Source organism: Mus musculus, chromosome 6 (assembly GCF_000001635.26).
Source record: "Mus musculus strain C57BL/6J chromosome 6, GRCm38.p6 C57BL/6J".
Lineage (NCBI taxonomy): Eukaryota > Metazoa > Chordata > Mammalia > Rodentia > Muridae > Mus > Mus musculus.
The window spans coordinates 53,596,286-53,618,347 of record NC_000072.6 but is presented as its reverse complement, the minus strand read 5'-3'; the positions used below and the strand labels follow the sequence as shown (position 1 = coordinate 53,618,347).

General features: G+C 43.4%; 1 protein-coding gene across 5 annotated transcripts in view; it reads right to left on the bottom strand.

Moving 5' to 3' along the window:
• Creb5 (cAMP responsive element binding protein 5) overlaps positions 1-22,062 on the bottom strand; it is a 413,139-nt gene that overhangs the window by 82,017 nt on the left and 309,060 nt on the right. For all 5 annotated transcript variants that reach the window (XM_017321523.2, NM_001327821.1, XM_017321522.2 and 2 more), the window contains 2 exons: positions 13,760-13,886; positions 7,816-7,926 (listed from right to left, as the gene is read on the bottom strand). In XM_017321523.2, the coding sequence (XP_017177012.1) occupies positions 7,816-7,926; positions 13,760-13,886 (238 nt within the window). The remainder of the gene's footprint in view (positions 1-7,815; positions 7,927-13,759; positions 13,887-22,062) is intronic.

Here is a 22,062-nt window from a genome sequence, read left to right as displayed (position 1 = left end):
GGCTCAGGAACATTAAACTAATACAAAAACAAGACTCAGCAACGCACGTGCTGGGCTCCGTGACAAAGAGGCCATGAGCAATGGAGATTGTATTTCACCTATTGTCATGGTGACCAAACCAGGGTGGATCCTGGCAGAAAGAGAAAGAAATAAAACCCAGAAGACAATGAGTCCTTGGAGTCTGAGTGCGGGGAGAGCCATGACAGAGATGGATCTAACTGAGAGACTCTTTCTTTTTCTTATTTTGTTATGAGTTCGGGCGTTTTGCCTGCATGTGTGTCTATGTACCGTGTGCATGCCGGATGCCCATGAAAACCAGAAGAGAGCATCAGATGCTCTAGAATTAGTGTTACAGATGGTTGTGAGACACCATGGATGCTGGGGATTGAACTTGCATCCTCTGAAAGAGCAGCCAGTGCTCTTAACCACTAAACCATTATCTCTCCAGGCCTGAGGATCTTTTTTTTCTAGAGACAGGGCCTCACTCCATAGTCTGGTCTGGCCTCAAACTTGTGGGGAGACTGCTGTCCTAGTAACTCCTTAGTGTTGGAACAATAAGTGTGTGCCCCGCCCAGTTGTGCACAGCTCTTTTTCAACATCCCTGCATGCTTTAGTAGCCTCAGTCCTTGCCCGACACAAGTCAGAACTCCAAGGAGCCAAGCCAGATCCACAGGAGCCCCAAGAAGATGGTAATGAGACAAGGGAACATAGGTTATTGTGGGCAAAATTCTAGACAACTTGTACTAGATGTCAAGAGATAAAACAGTGGTATGGCTCCTAGGCTGGCTTGTGAATTGAAATGAAGTGACAGTCCCAGGTCTTCAAAACAAAGTCTCACCAGTGGCCAGGTAATGGGGCCCACACCTTTGGACCACAAGATGCCTTATTTTGCATCCCAGTAACCTGAAAAGGAAGCCCAGCCTCTTCTCTCTCCATGTGCTTTACAGCATCGCTGTCCACAGTAAGAGCTCCAAGAAAGGGACACCTTAGAAAGTGCCCTACCTGCAGCCAGCAGCTAGCTTGCCCTAACAGCTACAGACTAGCACACAGAGATAGTGCTTCATTCAACTCGGAAATCAGGAATCAAGTCTTCCTCCTGTGACAGTTTGTGACCTTAGACAAGTTATTGACTTGAACCTCAGACCATTGATTATTAAATTCCTCTAAAATATTCCCAAGCCTCATTGTGTTTTGTAATTTGTTGACAAATTGTAATTCTTGATTTCAAGAGAAGTAACCACTTGGGTTTGGGAGTCTGACCCTCAGGGAACAAAATGCTGTAGGAACTCATTCTGCCCCTGTGGAAACATTAATGGCCTTATAATCTAAGCATTTACATGTTATTTGACAAGTGACATAATACACCCACCCACCCACCCACCCAGTAAATGGGTACATTGAAGGAGCAGATGACAGGTCCTGCTCTCCACCAATAGGAAGGAGCTCTCTACTCTCGGTTAGATGCTGTTTAGTTCTTTAATAACAGCAGATAATAAGATCTAGCCTGTCTTAACTACACAGGAGTGTGGAGAAGCCTTTTCTCTGGGATTTAGAGGGGCCTCGAGAGCTTAACAGGTATAATAAGCTAAGCAGTTCCTGGGCCTGTGCTGCCTCTGGGTTTACACCACCAAGCTGGCTTGCCATGGGAAAACAAGAAGAGGCATGGCAGGAAAAGGGAAACACCCAAGGAGACCTGAACCCAGGCCTGTGACCGTAGCTCATCAGGTCCTGTAGTGGACGGTTGGAAGGGTCTCTTAAGCTCTGTGTCTATAAAAAGAGGATGTTCAGGGCTCCTGAGAAGTTCCACTGGCATCATGCATTCGAAAACACCTTGCGGTTTGTAAAGGGTTCTCCATAGGCAAGGCTCAAAGTGGAGGGGTGGCGTGGGGGGTGGTCATGCACCAGCACTGTATCCTATCAGCTGCTTGTGCTTTCAAAACATCTCAGAGTTGCTCTCAACAGACTGTCAAGGGGTTAAAAGAGAAGACATTACAGCATGCTCCCCATCTTTCCTGCCACATACAAAACAAGTGCTTAATTAACGCTGACAATTACCATGTTCTACCACAGGACTCTAAGGGGGCAAATTGCCTATAAAATGAGACACGTTGAATGTATTAGCGAAAACATTCTCATGGAATCTTACATAATTCCTATTAGTCTGCTCCTTGGGCAGTGGTTTTCAGAAGAGCAGAGCAAGAGGATTCTGGAAAAAAAAAAATATATGGTCACTTAGTCCAGTCCATCATGTTTTGATTACTAGCTGCAGGGACACATGGCCGCTAGCATGACTCAAAAGTTAATGAGAGCTTCCTTAGAGTCAACAGCACTTCCTGCCCCGCCGGGAAGCTTCAGCGCAGCAGACAGGGAGTCATTCATAGCCTCCTACTCCCGCACTTTTAGGAAATGGAGCTGGGGCTGATTGAAGCCAACAGGCTTATATTTCTGAGAGGTGCCAGGGAGATGCTACCAGGGGGTTGCTTTTTCATGGGTACAAACTCTCCAGGCAGCTCCACGGGGAATTGGGTTTGTCTGTGATTTATCTGTTGGACAGTGGGTGGCCAAGGGGCACCACAGGGCAAACAGTCACCCCACTTGATAATTAGGGAGGGGAAAGGCAAACACAAACACACCCAGGTTGACATTCAAAACAAAGTGAGTGTTTAACCAAGGCTTGCTCACTATACCACCCTAATTCTCTGTCTGAGGCCTGTGAGGAGGAGGCCACTGGGCAATGGCAGCGCTGCTGCTGCTGCTGCTGCCTCCTCAGAGGCACTGGGCCACTGAAGCACAAGCCAGGTTGAAAACTAAAGGCCCAAGAATGGAGCCCAGCTGTGTGCTGGGCTAAGTCTCTAGAGCGCTGTAGCCCTCTTGCTTTGGTAAAGGGCTTGTCTCAGTTCCCCTCGTCCCCTAAAGGTCTTGCCTCTCCAGTCTTATTTCTGTGCTCATTCCCATGGGCACATATTTAAGTAGTTATTCAATTAACTCCCATCACCCCTATAGATAGATGAACTATTATTGACCATCAGTGTGTGAAATCCAGCATGACCAGTCAGTCCATCATAATGGAAGAAACATCGCTGGCTATAGACTGCCTTCAGCTCCTAGAAGAGGAATGGCATTATTCCAACCTCTGTTTCCAAAGAACATACATATGGCTGCTTTCCTCTCAAGCAAAAGGCATGATGGTCATTGTTGAGGTATCTTTCCAAAAAAATTAAACTCGGCTGGCTATTCCTTATAAGTGCACCACTTAGCTTGGAATCTCTGTGGTTTTATTCTCACCTTTTCTGACCCATTCTTATTCTCTACCAGCCCCCTTTCATACATCTCCTTAGTACTGTTGGTACCTTGCAAAGTTTAAACTGCACTTTAGACAGCCTAGTTACATTCCGTTTCCATTCATGGGTCTTTTACAGTTCAAGGAGCCTTCATGGTTTCTTGAGAAGCATCAGTTGAGTGAGGGAGATGTAAGTTGTAATAAGTGGCAACAAACTGTGTTGAATGAAGAGGTGGCAGAGTGGGATCTGTGAGGGAGTCCACCAAGCTCTTGATAAATGGAGGGGGACACTCTGAATCTATCGTGTTGATTCAGAGGTCCAAGCTAACCTTGCCCCCCACCATCCACGTATTACAGTAACTGAATTTAATCTGATAGCTACTGACATTTGATAGCTCTGTCATATTGGTATCCCAAAGTTCAATGTTGTAATCAAAAGCTTTGTCATTGGGCTGTGGTACTTGCATAGTACACATGAAGCCCTGGGTTCAAGTCCAGCCATGGCATAAGTCAGGCAGGAAGGTGCACATCTATAATCCCAGCATTCAGATAGCTGGAGGCAGGATGTCTCAAAATAAAAGGTTATCTACCTACGGTACCTAGGAAGTCTGAGGCCAGCTAGGCTATGAGACTCTGTCATATCAAAACAAAAAATATCTTTGTCATTAGAACAGTCATTAGCAGGAACCAGCTTTTGCTAAACAATGTGTCATTAAGTCAGTTTTTAAACTGCTTTCCCCATGCTATCTTCTAGGGGCAATGTGTTCTGTCGTGTGTTTTCTGGGGACAGAGTCAGACACAGCCATACACAACTCTTTTCCTAGGAGCAATGTCCTCCAGCCTTCATTAACCCTGTTCAAATGGAAGGTAAGAGCAGCCAGAGCCTTTGAGAGCAGCTGGCCCTATGCCATCCTTCACTCTAACTAGCTTCTACACCGTAGTAGTCACCTACTCTACAGTAAGATGCAAGGCAGGGACATAGATAAGTTCCCACAGTGCATTCAGCTTTCAGTCTTACTGCAGATCCCTTTACAACACAATCCCACCCAAAGCTAGATAGAAGCTTTCTAATTCGCACAAAAAGAAATCTAATCTCACACACCTGGGAAGTTGAGTCAAGAGAATCCAAAAGTATGAAGCCAGTCTGGGCTACCTGATGAGTTCAAGTGAGGTTGAGTAAGTTAATAATACCCTTTCGAAAAATAAAAATAAAAGAAGACCCGGAGATGTAGACCATAAGACCACGCTTAAAAAAGGAAAAGAAAAGAAGTAAAAGACCGTGGAGACGAAAAGGATCCATTTGTCCTGACTGAGAACATCACTCTTACATACTCCTGCTCAGTTCTGTGCTGTAGATGGGAATGATGCCTGTCCCATGATGCCTTGCATTTTCCTTTCCTCCTTTGTCCCCTTCCCCCATGTTCCCCCTTTCTCTCTCCTCATGCTCACCCCCAATCCTCCCCACTTCTTTCCCTTTCTCCCTTAATGTTAAAATAGTCCCCAAGTACCTGGTGACTTGTGTTTTCGCAGACCCCACTTCCAACTAAGACACACAGGACCCAAGAATCCGTGGAAAGGTCTCATAATTTAGAATAATTAGAAAGATGTGAGGGTTCCAGTGACTTCAGTTCGTTCATGATCCCCAAATGAAAGCCTATATCTATGTACGCACATGGAAAACTGTGACATCAGCTCACCACCAGCTTCAGAACCTAGACAGCTTTTAGCCAGTGCTACGATGGAGGTAGGACAATAAATCAAAGATTAGCACACGTGCTTTTAGGAAGCTGCCCCAAATTAGTACAACTCTGAGTTTGTTAAGAACCCTAGTGGTTTGTTTGTTTGATTGGTTGGTTGGTTGGTTGGTTGGTTTTTGTCAGCAGAGAACAGATGATCTCCAGCAGAAGAAACAGATGCACTCTACTGGGCAGTTCCTGGTCGGTGAGCCTCTAGCAAAGCTAGAACATTGAAATAAGCTCTGCCCTGTGACTTTGTCCACCTCCAGGTTCAGAATGATGGCTTTTGTCAGGAGCCAATAGGGAATCTGAAACGCAGCCTGCCTGTGACACCGCAGCCTCAGGAGAGTCAGGCTGCCGTGCTGAGGTGAGACTGGCTCCTCCTTAGTAGCTGTTCACTAGTGTGTTCTGAGAACACACCCTGCCGAGGACATTCATCACAAAAGCCCCTATGTGACCTTAGGAAAAGTCCTTGAAAACAGTGAAACAAGAGTCTCCATTGAAATCTGGAATCCATTCCAGTCTCGCACAGGAAGAAAATTAGGCATAGAACAACAAAGCCCGTAGTTCAGAGAGACCTGGGGAGGCTCTGGCTGACATTAAAAACATGGAAGACTTTTTCCCCCTTGAATGCTTGGTATTTCATCAAATCTTTTCATCTGTGCAGCCCAAAAGCGGCTAGAGAACACTGTATGGGTAAAGATGGCTATAACGGAGCAAGTAGTTGGCAAAACAGACAGACTAAGAGTAGAAATGCTGACTGCCTCGATCAAGTCCACCTGACACTTTTCCAAGCTGCTACGCGAACGCTAGTCTTCCAAACGTTAGCAGCCAACGCTGCTGCTTTCCCCTCTGGGATGATGTCTTGGTCACTGCAGGGGCAGCAGAGGTAACAGCTGGGGGCAAAGAGAAAAGCCTGCTTCCCAGGCACAGACTGTGAGATCAAGTTCATGAGTCCAGACATCACCAGCCTGGAAATATTTATTCGCTTAGAATATGAATCAGCAGAGGGGTGCTTACTCCGTGCATTTAACTCAGCAAACATTTGTGGGGTAACACTATTTTTATAAGAACAGACCAGTTCCCTTTTGTTCCCAGCTGACATTACTCAGAGCTGATTTGCCATATCACGTGATTGAGTTCATGCATATAAATAATTATAACCCTGTACCACCCGTGGGAGCGAGAAGAGAGGTGGCATTTTCTTTTCCTTTCTCTTTTTCTTGTTACTTTTTAGTTAAATCGTGATTTTTAAGACCCAGTAATAATCAAATGTCAGGGGTACATAGTTTGAAATCATATTCTTACATTTCATCTCTAGTTTGTCTGAAAGAAGGACACAGATTTCATAGCAAGGAAGAAGACTGAAGAATCCTTTAGCTGGGAACAGACGTGTTAGACTCAGCCCCAACACATTTACTCATACACGTACAAATGGTTTAATTTTGTTTCTTCTTAAGCACCTTTATAGTTCATTTTTATTTTCCTTCAAAAAGGAGGTGTGTGTGGGTAAATGGCATTACTCTGGTCTCCAAAACAGATGCCAATTTGAACTTTATTTTGCCAGCAAGTATTTGGTTTGGCTCTGTGGCAGTTGAGTTGAAAAATATTTGCCAATTCCAAAAAGACTTAGCAAGCTTTGCTGTGGACGCTGTGCCATCTGGCACATCACAGGGCTTGTGGCCGAGCAAAGAGAGCTCTCTGGACCATAGCTTTCATTTGCTCGGGGTTGCTAGCACTGGGGGTTCAGTTCATTCCTAGGGTCAAGAAATTACAGGTCAAATAGGTGAGGTTCCCCAAAGCAATGACAAAGCAGGGTGTGTGCATGTATGTGTGTGTGTGTTGTATTAGGACAGATTCCACACCCATGTAGCATGATGGATAACTTTCAGAATGGTCCACAGCATCCTCACACACAGTCCAGGCTGCCACCAGCACTCCAGATGTATGCCCACTGCTAGAAAGCACTACCCGTACCCGATACAAACAAACAAACAAGAAGGAAAAAGGAAAGAAATGCTGTGCTGCATTTCTAGTCATCTGTGTGAACTATGGTGCTGGAATTTAACTGTGTTAGAAATGAAAGTGCTACTTCCGGTAACCGCTAAAAAGTCTCAGAAAATCCATGTTATATAGGCAAGACAGATGAGAACCTGCTTTGTTCACACCTAGTAGAGTATAGACACATGGATACATCTTGAAGTATTGGAAGAGTGGTCTCACTGCCCCTAAACATCATAGGTTAAAGGTCATTGAAGCCTGTTGTGTGTGGTCATGCCTTTCAAGTACAAATGGCCAGAAACAAGACCCCCAACCTTTCAAACAGTGTTACACCTAAAGAACTATGTCAAATAACAGCAACAGCAGCAGCAGCAACAACAACAACAACCACAACAATACAGTGTTCCTATAACTGTGGACACAGGAATTAAATGTGTCTTAATGACATTGTGTAGAAAAAGTGACATCAAAGATGTAGCTAGAATATAGAGTTCTATATTTTGTTTTTTTCACGCAATGAGCAAATACACACATAGTTGGGCACTTCTCCAAATTTCTCAACATCCTCGTCCTTAACATCACATGCCAATTACATACTTGGGACCTGATTATCTGGTGCAGAAAACTTGCAACAAATACCTGGAAGGCAAAGCCAATCTTTCACCCATCTTTCCAGAGAAATACCTATTCACCAGAACCAAGACGAGCGGTCTCTTAACTGAGGTTTGGAGTCAGAACAGAACTCAGTGTTACTACCACGCATGATGTAATGCAAGGATGGCTGAAGCTCTTACTTACCATTTTGGCTTCTGAATGCATTGGCTGGACTTGGGGAGAAGCACAGGGGTTGCTGAGGTTTGGACCTTGCATGCCCATGATGCTGGAGTTCACTGACATCTGTCTCTCCATCTAAGAAAAAGGAAGGTAACACAATTAGAAGAGGAGGAGGGCAACGGAGGCTACAAAGTTGCCCCTTGCTCTGCTTTGCTTGCGTCTGGGGAGGTCATGAAGCATTTCACTGAACAGCTGAGAAGCTGCCGGCTTGGAGCAGGGAATAATGCACTCTTGAATACTGAACGTGAGCACATTAAAGAATCTCCCAGTTCTGTGCTCTCTGGAGAAGATTTGCGATGCCAAGAAGGATCGCCTGGTCTGGCAGGCATCGCCAAAGAAAACTACTAAATGTTTCTGCTTCACTATACACTTTAAACCACCACTAATCATATTTGTTTTTTGTTGCTATAAAGAATAATGTATGCATAGATGTTAAAAGATTACATAATATACCAAATGGTTACCTTAGGATGCCTTTAGCATTTGTTTACCTGAAATTTTATATAGTAAACACGAATCATTTAGCAATAAAAATAAATTTAATTTTAAAGCAGTTCTGTCCCCTGTAGTGCTTCTCTCTGCTGGTACAGTGCATTAGCACAATCAAAACAGCCCAGCACATGTGGCACAGCCCAGTAATCTCTGCACTTGGTAGGCAAAGGTGGGAGAATAGATCACTCTAGGCTACATAGGGAATTCTAGGCCAGTCTGAGCTACACAGTAATACCCCATCTTAAAGTCAAAACCACAATCAGAACCTTCACCACCACTACTACTATATAGAGTAGCTGCCCCTGGCCTATCTCCTGCTCTTTAGCTAGTCACGATTCCACACAGTTGTAGTGTCAGGGTCCCACAGCAGGCTTAGGCTTTCTGCAAGAGAGAAAGAAGTTGGGGTGGGGATTACACATCACAGGTGAGCAGTTTCACTTATAGGCCCTCTTGCTAGCCTACCTACCCCATTGTTTAGAATTAACAGCAGTGCCAGACCGCTGGCATCCTCAGGGTGTTAAGGTCACCATCTGACATACTATGGAATAACTTTATCAATTTTAGATCTTCTGGGACATTGGAACATTAACACCTACCATACATGAGATATCGAGAAGATGGAAGCTAGGTCTAACCGTGAACCCCATTAATATTTCATGTACCTCTTACACATAAAGCCTGTAGTTAATATATTCAATTGTAGTGCTCCTGACCTCAAAAAGTTTTAGATTTTTAATTTACAGATTAATCAACTTGCATAGCAAAATTTCTGTGTCTGTGCAGAAAGAATGCATGTGATGTTTTCTGTTAAGGAGAAAATTAATACTTTTCAAAGAAAATAACCAAACATTCTGTTGTTAGTCAATTGATGCTTCAATGTATTTCTGCCAAAGGGTAGAAATGTGGTTAGAAATGTAGTTACCACATTAGAAACCATACCCTATCCGGTTTTAGAAAGCAGAGTTTCTTATGGATGGAGGTTCAAAGTGGAGTGTGGGAACTTCCCCAAGGGGCAAGCTTGAGAACGACGTGGAGTTAAATGGCTGTGGAAAGGTCACTCAGTTCACTGAGGCTCAGTGGCTGTGATTTCGTTTGTATTGACCCCTGGCACAGGCATCTGGTTATTAGGCTGTTCTGTGCTGTCAGGTGGTACCAGCTCAAAGCTTTCTTCTAAGGTGGGTACCCAGCTTTCTCTCAGCCTGGATCAGCTGACCAGTTATCCAGCAGGGGTGTGGGAAAGGTGTCAAGAGAAGGTAAAGAAGGCCAATTTCCCGAGGCCTTGATAATTCAGCAAAAATCAAACGTCCACTCCCGTGTGTGCTCTAACTCTCCAGGAGGCAAACGTACTCTATTTTTAAATCATTTGAGTTGTGATAAAATATACTTAACATAAAATTTACCATTTGGCCCGTTTTAAGTGCTCTTGAGTATCATTAAGAACATTTGCAGGCTGTAATTAAGCTGTGAAGAATTCAAGCAATGTGCCTGACTTAGAACTTTCACCCCAAGACTGAACGATAAGGGGAAGTGGAACAGCATTGGGTCTTTTATTCCAAAGAGGACTCTTATAGAGAGGGGAATTAAAACCCGAGTGGGTTTGCCCTCACTATTTAGAAGGATGGACTATCCTAGTTACACAGGGGTGAGAGCAACCTGCCTGTGGCTGCCTGCTGAGGAGTCAGCTCTCCAGTGCATTTCTCTAAGTAGTTATGATTGTGTCGACCCCATTACACAAAATACTGGTTCTGAACAGGCTGTTTTCTGTAAATGTGGATTTTCTGTCAGGTAGACTATGAGCAAGCATCACTGCTGAAAAGCAGCCTGAGATTTGCTGGGCCAGCATCCTGTCTGCACTGTAACCCTGACTTTAAAGAGCTGACGGGAAGCTGAATGGCCTTGCCGAATGCCCAGCAGCAGTTTCCCACCAGGCCAGGGTTAGTGCTCTTGGTAGAGCACTCCTAAAACCTGAGGAGGCCCTGGCTCCCATCTCCGACTGAACAAAATCACCCATACGAAGGGTTCCCCTCTCTTCTCACACTCGAGAGCAAGAGCTAGAGTGTTTCCAGGTTACTCATCTTTTCTAATGAGAAATAGGTGTGTGTTTTCCCAAATTATGAAGGCATTTGGCTTTCAGGATAATAGGAAATCACTCCTCAGGAAGTCCTTGAAGGCCACGCCTGCCTTCCCTACAGGGAAGTATCTAGCAGTTTGTGGCACACAGAAAGTGCTCACTCAACAAGGTGTGTAGGATGAAATATATATATATGACATACTTTGGATCTAGGCAACGTGCATCCTGAATCAGTTAAGAATGTCACCTTCATCTAAAGATAATTGAAACTTTGATGCCCCGAGCCTCAAGATTTCCCAGGGTCCCACTCTAAGGGAAGAACAGCCTTGACTGACAGCCTTTGACCGACTGTCCAGAAGACAATGTCCCAGGAGCACAACAGCTGGTAATAAAATCGAGGAAGGTAAACCTCGATTTCTACAGCCTGGAGATCCTAAGAATAACTTCTTTGAGATTTTACTTCAGTTTTTATGAATAGCCTTACATCCCTGAAGCTCAGTACTATTGATATTTTAAGTCAAATAGTTTTGGGTTGAGTGGCCTGTATATTGTGTGATATTTAACAGCTTCTCCCATTAAACACTATACTTCCTATCTTATTCATCCTATGACAACCAACAGATATAACCTAATATTCCCTGAGGGGCAAAATCACCCTCCTGCCCTCACTGGGAATCACTGCTCTGGGATGACACAGCTGTCATGACAGTCTGTGCTGTGGACTAATGGTTTGGGACCTCTGCAAGGGCCATGTTCCTGACTTTTTGTCTATACTGGTTCTTGCCCATTCACTTGAATCTTTTGCTTTCAGGTTAGAAATCTTTTATTTATTTATTTATTTATTTACACTCCAGATATTATTCCCCCCCACCCCGCCCACCCTCCAACTGTTCCGTATCCCTTACCTCCTCCACACTCCTGTCTCCATGAGGATGTCCCACCCCACCTGACCTCTAAACTCCCTAGAGCCTCCAGTCTCTTGAGGGTTAGATGCATCATCTCTAATTGAACACAGACCCGGCAGTCCTCTACTGTATGTGTTAGGGACCTCATATCAGCTGGTGTATGCTGCCTGTTTGGTGGTCCAGTGTTTGAGAAATCCAGATTAATTGAGACTGCTGGTCCTCCTACAATTCAGCCACAGGGGTCAGCAGTTTCTGTTCATTGGTTGGGTGCAAATATCTGTATCTGACTCTTTCAGCTGCTTGTTGTGTCTTCCAAAGTGTGATCATGCTAGGTCCCTTTTTGTGAGTGCTCCATAGCCTCAGTAACAGTGTTAGGCCTTGGGACTTCCCTGGAGCTGGATCTTACTTTGGGCCTGTTGTTGGACCTTCTTTAGCATAGAAAACTTTTAGGATAGAAACTTTCTCAGTGGGTCAAACTGTGTGATAGAATAAAGTGGAAAGTGTACTAGATTTTTGGAGCTTTCAGCTCCCGCCTCATCCCTAGGAATGACAGCTTAACTATATAGAAATAAAAGATCCCTGTAGTGACAGTTTTCTAGTTATTCTTTAGAAATTCTGAAAAGAAAATTATTTGGGGCAAGTAGGACATAGAAGTTGAGCAAAGACAGCGTGTGGTTGAAATCTCCATGCAATTAGTTGAACTGAACAAAACTAGGGATTTAGGCAGTAATAGTGCTATTCTCTTCTGTCAGCCAGTCTAGGGAAAACAAGCGGCTCTTCCACTTGTCCTCTAGCTCAAGTTTGCAAGATGCCTCCAGCCTGGATCAGCAAGCATTTGCAGTGGGCAGGTCCATGTGTCTGAGTCCATATGATCTTCATTTCTCAGCCTACTTCACGGATACCTGAGCCAATCGTTCAACAGGGAATAATCTGAGCTCCTTGATGTGAAGGGAGGTGTGGGTTCCACTTTACAACCCTCAGCCATGCTCAATGTGTTGTGGGAGAGTTGCTAACTGCTTACTGCTTTTAGGGTTTCTAGAAGCCCCCAAAATCCTGTCCTTCAAAACATAATGCCAGAAACGAATAGGAAAGGGAGAATGCCCTAAAGAGGGAGGCAAGACTTCTTCTGCTCCACTATAGCTCCCCATGTTGTCAGAGGGGAAGCAGTGTGTACAATATGCTCATCAAGAGTGGACACTCTTAAGGTCAGGTATAATGGTGCATCCTCCTAACACTGGGAGACAGATAAGTTCAAAGCCACCCTGAACTGCATAGTAAGACCCTATTTTCAATAAAACTCAATAACTTAGGAGTCTGACTACTTGGGTTTAGATCTTGACTCTGTCGTCTACCAGATATACATCCTTATCCAGGAAAAGGAACCCTATGAGCGCCCATTTTCTCATCTGTGACGTCAGTATACAAGTATGCATCTCAGCGGTTTGCTGTGAATGAAAAGAGAATGTGTCTGTTGTTTTGTAGTTGAAAGCCCAGACTGTAGAGACAGGATTACTGAGTTCAAAATCCAGCTACTCTGCTTCTCAGATGAGCAAGTCACTGGCCCAGCTTTCTGCTCTCAAAAGATGGGGGCCATCATAGACTTCCCTGGAGCACTGCTTTATGTGCTGACAGCGTCCTTGCAAAGTGATCAGCATAGAGCAGACACTCAGTAAGTGCTACCATTTATAGACCATGACGTGCACAAATCCAGATTCCCAGCTCTTGTATGTAATCACTGTAATTAATGCCCTGGATTGTGTCTAGAATCATCACTGCCTATTTGATGACCTGTATACAATTCAAGATGTGGATGTGGGACTGCAGTCATTCATTAATCCTCCCCTGGAATTAGTACTAGAACACCAGTCTCTGCTTTGAGGCCAAAATCTGTATCTGTTCAAGTCCTTTGTAGTAGACGGCACAGTATTTGCATATACTCTGCATATCCCTCCCATTTATATTCTATCATCTTATCCTAATACAATAATAATGCTCTTTAAAGAGTTGTTAAACTGCAATGCTATAGAATAATAACAAGGAAGAAGTCGGCACATATTGAGAAGATATGTGTGGGTTTTTTTTTAAACAATATTTTCAGTTCCCAATTAGCTGAATTGTGGGTGTGGAATCCCAGACAGAGAGCTGACTATAGCTATAAAACAATATTTTCCTGAACAAATTCCATTCCTTAGTTGTGGTGGGCTCATTTGCCACCAACAGGTGGAATAGACCCTGCTCCACAGCAAGGCCCCAAAGGACAGGAAAATGCCTACGGATGGGCCCCTGAGTACCCTATGCATCCTGGCCCACAGCACAAATGCATTCAGAGGCAGCTGCCTTCTTCCCAGGCAGCTCAGAGCTCAGCTCCTAATTTCCTCTCTAGGACTTCAGTCCTAGTGAGAAGTCATTACAAGCCCTCCCCTCCCCACAAAATGCTTACAGGCATCAAGACGGCAGAAGATCCTGGCATGGTGGGGTTGGGCAGGGTTCCAGGCATGGAGGCCGGCATGGGCTGCCTCTGTCTGTTGTGGAGATGGAGTAGAGATGATAGAGAGCCTGGGACAGGCCTGGAGACAAAGAGAAAAAAATCATATTATTCCTGATGGCCTGGGTCTGTTACCCAGGTTCCAAAACCAATGGGGACACCAACATCACAGGCAAACAGATCGGATCCTCTGATGTGAGAGCCACATAATTGAGGATATTAGGGAAATCATAACAAATAAAATACATGCCTGGTTTCCTTTGCTGCTTCCTAGTTAATACATCAAACTCTGCTTCATTTCCTGACCCGTTATCTAACTGATATTCAATGGAAACATGCTGGTGTGTCTCCAATAGCCTCTGCTTCTAAGGAAGAAAGTCTGCAGCACAATGCCCAGTTTACCCCAGTCTCAGCCCCCAGAGGGTCTTAGTGTTGAGGATCTGGGTCCACTGGGATGTTAGCCCACACCTTTGCCCTGGACGCCTGCCTGGCTTTGCTCTGGGTCCATGGTCACTCTACAGTTACAGCGTAAACTCCATTCACATATTCCTGAATACACAGGAGTACATTTTGACTTTTTTTTTTCGTAGTTCTACTATGAGTGGAAAAACACAAAGTCAGGACACAAACAAATGCAGCTGGGCCCGGGGCTTGGCACCAAGCTCAGCATTTCTCGGGGTAAGTCCAGAGTTCAGCCCCTATTAGCAATCTCCCATTTCATAATAATGTGAGGTGTTAGGCTGTTTGACAGAAATTGATTTGGGCCTGATCTGCAGGATTTGAGTGAGCATTTCTCAAGGGAATGCATAGTTTGAAATTTTACTTCAACTTGCCAAGAAAAAAAAAATTAAGGGCCTGAAATTGATTTAATAAGCCAAGGAATGTGGAGTTGAGGGGAAGGGGAAATTATTTGTGTTTATTAAAAATGGCAAACAAGTAACTCTGTGGCTAAATTCTCAATCTCCTTATGTTTCTCCTCTATGGAGTTGGATCAACATTAAAGTAAATGGCAGATAAACAAACAAACAAACAAATAAACAAACAACAAAATCCCTGGGTCTTCTATATTCAACAGTCTAATCCTGCATGTTCCTGAATCAGTGAAATTTCTAAAGATAATAAAACATGTGACCTCTCGTGCCAAAAACTGGGTAAGGCTACAGATAGAGGGGTTTGGTGTAGGCCATTGCTTTCCTTCAACACGGAATAATACCCTGGCCTGTCCACAGCCCCAGTACAGACAGCACAAGGCTCTGGCTAAAGCTTAGTCAGAGCATCACTGCCCAGTTAGAACATCTGCCTAGCAGCACAGCCCAGTCCACAGCCCCAGCAGAGCACCATAGTGCTGACTAGAGCAGTGGAGTATAGCATGGTACATTAGAGCCCCCACAGAGTGCCCAGTCCAGAATCCCATTGCAGCACCATCGTACTATATGGAGCTGTCAGAGGCCAAACAGGCCAGTTCAGAGTCACAGCTGAGCAATGGAAAGAGCTACTCAGCCATAAAGTCCTGGTGACTCAAAGAGAATTGGGGGCTGAGATAGGCCAAGAGTGGCAGCCTGCTCTTCCTTCACAATACTGTTAAAATTCCAAAGAAGATTAAGTTTTCCCCGGTTTTTGCCCGAGAGCTTTTCTTGAAAACAGAGCTACTTATCACAGCTACAGACATCCGAGAAGGATTAGTCATCAATTAGTCAAGACTGATGTGCTCAGGAAGGTACCTGTATGGAACTATGAAAGAATACAATGCATGTCACAGAGACTGGGTGGACATAAAAGCCGGCACCTACAGTGTATATGGAAATGGAAACAAGTAGGCTAGCCTAGGACATTTACAACAATGGGGAGAGTCATTTCAAATGAGCCACCAAGACAATTTCTTGACATGCGCCCTGGAAACCTCTGTAAAGGGGAACTAGATTAGGTGTGAAGATCCTTTGGCTTCCACAGTTCCATCAGGATTTGGGGTCCAGCTGTCCCTAAGCACTATTGGCCAGTGGTTTTCAACATGTGGATCATAACCCCTTTTGGGGGTTAAACAACTCTTTCATAGGGGTCGCTTAAGAACATAGTAACATTACAGTGCATAACAGTAGCAAAATTACAGTTGTGAAAAAGGAGCAAAAATAATGTTATGGTTGGGGGTCACCGCAACATGAGGAACTGTATTAAAGGGTCACACCCTTAGCAAGGTAGAGAACCACTACTATAGGAAGTTGTGACTTTACTATGTCTCAAAGTCTCTTTAGAGGTGGTTTACACAATCTGAGAAACATAGACTGGGACTCAGTTAACAAGCAACACTTGTTTAGAGCCCCCATGTTGACGTGCGCTTGGGAACTGTGCTGAAAAGAGTTGTATGTAGAACAGTTACTGAGGGGTGGAGAGGTTGCTCAGTGGCTGAGAGCACTCACTGATCTTGCAGGGGAGCCTGGTTTAATTCCCAGCTCTCACATGGCAGCCCACAACCATCTGAATTCCACATTCAGGGGATCTGATGCCCTCTACTGGGCAGCAGGTACAAGTGTGGTGCCTACATATACGTGCAGGCCAGACACTCTTACACAGACAATTAAAATGAATACATCATTGAAAAACAATTCACTAATAGCTCCCTCCTGTTAAAGTTTATCATCTGAATTACAGTTTCATAAGAGGCAACATTCACTGAGAGCAGCTCTCCTCAGAACTACTCAGCCAGCTAACCCCATTCAAATAGATGTCCATGTAAACATGTCTGTACATGTGTGACGTCATCTTTCACCAAGTATTGGTCACCAGAGGGAAGCTTCAAATGCAGTTCAGAGAGAAGGAAAACTTTTGAGAATTGAAATCCTTCCTACGTGTTATATCAGTCTGCAAGGTCATACTCACAACCAAAGGACAACATGCCTATTACCATCATTTGCCTTCGCTTTCTAACTTGATATGTTAAAAAAAATGGCCTTGGTGAGCAGATTTTATTGATGTGTTATTTTTTTAAAAGAAAGAACCCAATCAAACAATCCAATGAATATTGAATGGAAATGTCAAAGTAATTCAATTTAAAATGAGTTTTTACTCCTTTCCAAAGGCTAGGAACTCCCAAGTGTATTGAAACACTAGGGAATGGAATACTTCGTTTAATCCAATAATTAGGTTAGTTATTTCCACACCCTGCCTAGATCTACTAGATTTTAAAATATCAAATATTTCCTCTTCACTTAAGAAATCCTTTCAGAGGACCTGGCTCCCTTGGGATCCGAAAAGTTTCCAAGAGATGCCAATCAGGCCAATTAGCCACGTACACTTAGAAGGAAATATGACTACTCAGAATCCCGATATACTTGAATTCTAAATAATTTCCATGCTATTGTTTTCTATAGATTCTGTCAATTAGTTTTTCAGGCCTTTCTACCAAACCAGCAGAGTTTTCTGGGTTTCTTTCTCGGGCTTTTAAAACTACAAGCAGTCAAAAGCAAGATCTGTATGTGGTCATCATGACTTACAGAAAAGATCAGGGCTAGGAGAGTGGATCAGTGGGCATGGTGTGCCTAGTATGTGTGAGAACCTAAGTTGTGTCCTACACATCAAACAGACAAGCAAACACTACATAAACATACAAAGAATTGTCCTCATCAGTAGGTGCAAAGAAACCATGAACGTGTCCGGGAGAGTCCCACCACTGAAGCCAGAGTGGCAACATAATACCTGTATGCATTATCTCATTCCTTTTGGGTGTATTGAATTTTTTCATACTTAATCTATAGTACTCTTGAATAAAACTTCGCATGTTTCATGTGGTATTTTCAAATAATCTTCAAAATGTTTTCATAAACCGGTTTCATGTGACTTGAAGCAGTGCAGTGTGGTAGGTAGGTTCATACTATTCCCACTTGTACTTGGGCATAAATTACATTTCTCTTTTTCCTTTGCCCACAGTTACACACATCATGGGAGGGGGCAGAGCTTTCCTCTTCATGCACCTCCATGGCTCCCATAACTAAGTTCTTATCGGTTTTTATGATAAAATAAATTCATGGTCTATTTCTCTTGATGTTCATCCCACTCCCTGAACATACCACTAAGTAGTGAGATTTCAGAATCCTGCTAATACGAGATATCATTCATCCATGTGAAATTCTATTTTCTCCTTTAAAAAAAAAGAATAAAAGTAAATAAGCGAAAAACCTTTCCAAAAACACATCAATTAGATTCTGAAAATCAGATGGCAAACTAGCAGGAACATTGTGAAAACACATCCCGACAGTCTTCCCTCTAGTGAAGGCTTGTTGCCATGAGCTGGTAATTCCAGACTTTGAGCGAGCTGAGCCTCCTTTTTAATAACCATATGCCTCTAGGTAAAGTATTTCTACTAAAAATTATTGAGGCATGGAACAAGGTAAATGTGTGAGCTCATGTTGGATTGTTCAATTACTGAACTGAGGCCGCTTTAAGAGTTTTCCAACTTGACAGATTACCCTTCTCTATACACTTGTATAAACACACCGCTTACGGCTGAAATCTATGCAAGCTTTTCTTCCAATTAAAATGTCAAGTATGACAGACTGTGTTTTTACTGTCCTTAGCAGAATGATAGGTGCCACAGCAAGAGGTTTCATGTCCTCATTTCCCCACCCCAAAGGATGTTTCCCAGTCTTGGGGTGTCTGAATAGCCCAGCCTCTGGCTGCCAGTATTCCTTGCCCCAAGTTGTCTTGTTTTATCTATCTAGCTGTGGGTCAGGGCATGTGTCTGGGAGATCTAAAAAAAAAGGGCTGTAGACTGATCTCCTTTCCCAGCTCTTCCAGTGATCCACGGTACCCAGAAACTGCTTACAGACTATCAGGACAGATAGGTCGGTATGGAGCCCAAGGAAAGAAGGCAGGCCTTTGACACAGACAAAGATACAGACACAAAATTAACTGAGAAAATATCAGTTCTAGCACAGAAAGCAGGCCACAGAGATGGACACAATCTGAGGGACATGAGAAATAATCACATAAGAACTTGTTAGGAGCCAGGAGGTTTTTGTTTGTTTTTGGTTTTGTTTTTAAACTTACAAGGAAGAGAATGGGGAAAAAGTGTTGGGCAGGCAGCAGATTCAGTCATCAAGCTGGAAAAAAAGTTCCTGAGTTTCTGACCATTCCTTTCCATTTGCCTTGTGTGTGAAGATATAGCCTAGCCTATGTCAGAAACCCTCGGAACGCTAAGACCCAGAACGTGGGACGTGGCAAGGGAGAAGCTTCGTTGTTACGAGAGTGCTGTTCCTGATCTCTGCTGTGTGCGTGGTGCTTCATTGTGTGCATGGTACAAACTAGGTGGTTAACGTCTATGTTCAAAGACACCGAGACAGCCCAGAATTTGGTCCTTATACCAATATTGCATGAGAAACATGACAAACCTCTATCCTAGCCTCAGAAGATGTCCCTACAAAAGCCTTTTCTTAGAGCCATGCTTCTTTCTCACTTCCATTTAACACTATCACACATACACACACACACACACACACACACACACACACACACACACACACTTACACACAGTCACACATACACACACACTCACATACACACACTCACTCACACACACACTCATACTCACTCACACACACTCACATACACACACACACACGCTCACACTCACTCACACACAGTCTCACACACACACACACACACACACACACACCTGGACAAGTGCCATGGTTGCCCAGTGTGCTTATTATTTGCCTCTGATATTAAAGGTTATACCTTAAATGAAGTATTGTAAACTAAATTGGCAAGCTCTTTTTTTTATATGAAGAAGGGAGAGTAAAATTCTGAAGAAGACAATAAAGATCTTCAGACTTTTTAAATCCGAAGAAAGGCTTTCTAATATGAAGTATTTATCTGCCCATTCTCCTGTGAAATAGAAAATTTAAATTTCCAGTGTTGCAAAGAAGGCTAATTGTCCAGATCACCAAGCAGAAGACAATAGGAATTCCTTCCAGGGGTAATCATTTCACTGTATAGGGAGTGGTAAAGAACATAGGCTCAGGAGCTAGTCTGGCCAGACAGAAAACCAGTCTCTGGAGGGTATTAGTTGTGTGACACAGAGGAAATGACTTTGTCTCTCAGTAGTAAAATGGTATTCTAGTTCATTTTTCTCTTACTGTGGTAAAACACCATGATCAAAACTTGAGAAGAAAGGGTTTATTTCTGCTTGCAACTCCCAGGCCACAATCCACTAATGGAGGAAAGTCAGGGCAGGTATATAAGCGGAAGCAGAGGCAACTATGTAGGGGAGCTGTTTATTGTCTTGCTCACTAGCTCCTTCTCATGCAGCTTTCTCTACAGACCAGAACCCCTGTCTAGGGAAGGTATTGCCCATAGGGAGCTGGGCCTTCTCACGCCGATTGGAAATTAAGAAAATGCCTCACAGACATGCCCACTAGTCAGTCTGATCAAGACAACCTGAAGTTGAAACTCTCCCAGATAACTCTGAACTGCAGTTGACAGTTCTGTTCTAGTTAGTTCTAGAACAGAAATTGGCACTCGCAGGAGTGCTGTGTAAATGGGACAGACCTGATCTTCATGATTTGGGGGATATTTATGAAAGCATTTAGAACTCAGAACTGGAGGATACACTGCAGACTCAGAGCTTGAAGAGCTCTTCTTTAAAACTTAGAAGTTACGAATGTTGAGAGAAATGGAGCCTGTGGAGAGCCATCTTGTGAAGTTTCAGATGAGGGAAAGACTCCATTGGGGCTGTTTGTGCAGTATTGAATTAAGAATCTGTGGTTGCTAGTCAGCTGAAGTGGAAGGATTGGCTGTAATGAATAAGAGACTAGTACTACTGAAATGAAACCTTTCTTTCCAGGGGCAATGGATGCTGATTTGCTGGGGCTGAAAATCCAGCTGTGACTAAAAGACAACCACCACCACCACCACCACCGATGAGGTGAAATCTTTTGGGAAGTGTTTCCTGAGGGTCATCAGGGTAAATTTACTCAGCAGTGAAAGGTAAGGCCAATCCAATAAAAGACAAATTATTTTCCTTCTGCTCTGCCTTTTAAAATCTATGCTGGGACTAGAAGTTTCAGCCCACATCTGGGGTGGTTCTTCCAACATAAATTTAGCAATCAGTATAATTCCCTAGTTCTGGCTATGTGATAAGGTAATATTAATTTAAAACAAATTGAAACATTAAAATCAACCATCACACGTGGGTTGATAATAAAATTTACTCATGGTATTAAATGATTTTTCACATATATTAAATATTGTGAATAATAAAAAATAGCTGTTATTGTTTCTCTTATTATTCTAAAGCACCAATCAAACAGCAGATTAAATATAGTTGTCTTAATTTAGATTTCTGTTGCTGTGTTAAAGCACCATAACCAAAGCAATTTCGTGAGGAGAGGGTTTATTTTTGCCAGCAGGTTACAATTGATTATCAGGAGCCAAGGCAGGAACCAAAGTAGAACCATAGAGGAATGTTGCTTACTGGATTGCTCCTCCTGGATTTCCCGGCCTGCTTTCCTATATAATCCAGGTCCTCCTGCCCAGGGGCTGCCGCTGTTCCCAGTGAGCTGCTCCCTCCCATATCAATCAGGCTTACCCACAGGCCAATTTGATGGAGACATTTCCTTGGCTGAAGTTCCCTTTGTTTTTAACATGACTCTAGCTTGTGTCAGTTTGACAAAAAAATCATATTTCTGTCAACGAATTGTGATTTAAAGTTGAGATCTTAAAGACCATAAGTCTTTAGCATTAATTACTGAACATACAATGTTCAAAATTTCCTGCATATCTGTTTATTTAATGATCCACCAGCTTCAGGTTTCCTAGCCCATCAACAGAAGAGAATGGACCCTTCTCACTCATAACTTTAGAGAATTGCAGAGTGACATCACATTATTTCTTAGAAAAGACTCTTGCAAATATTTCCTCAAATGGAACCAAACTGGTTCCCCAGAGACCAGTCCTGGGTGTTTTCTTTTACTGACAAAAGCCAACGGAATCAGTCATTGGGAAAACAAGAAATGTGCCTAAACCCGTATTTTTTTAAAAAAAAATTATATAATTAGTGTTCCAATTAAAGAGTATGAGAGAGAGTGAATTATCTTGTTGCCTATAACTTTTTTGAGTGAGCTCACACTTCACAATGTCTCACCACTAAGATCCTAAAGACAGATGGGAAATAAACAGTGTTTCCCCTCTTTGAAAAATGCGACTCAGGAGTTCATATTCAGCCCTAGGAAAGGCAGCTTCAAGGAAGGCATGCAGCCTCCTTGTCC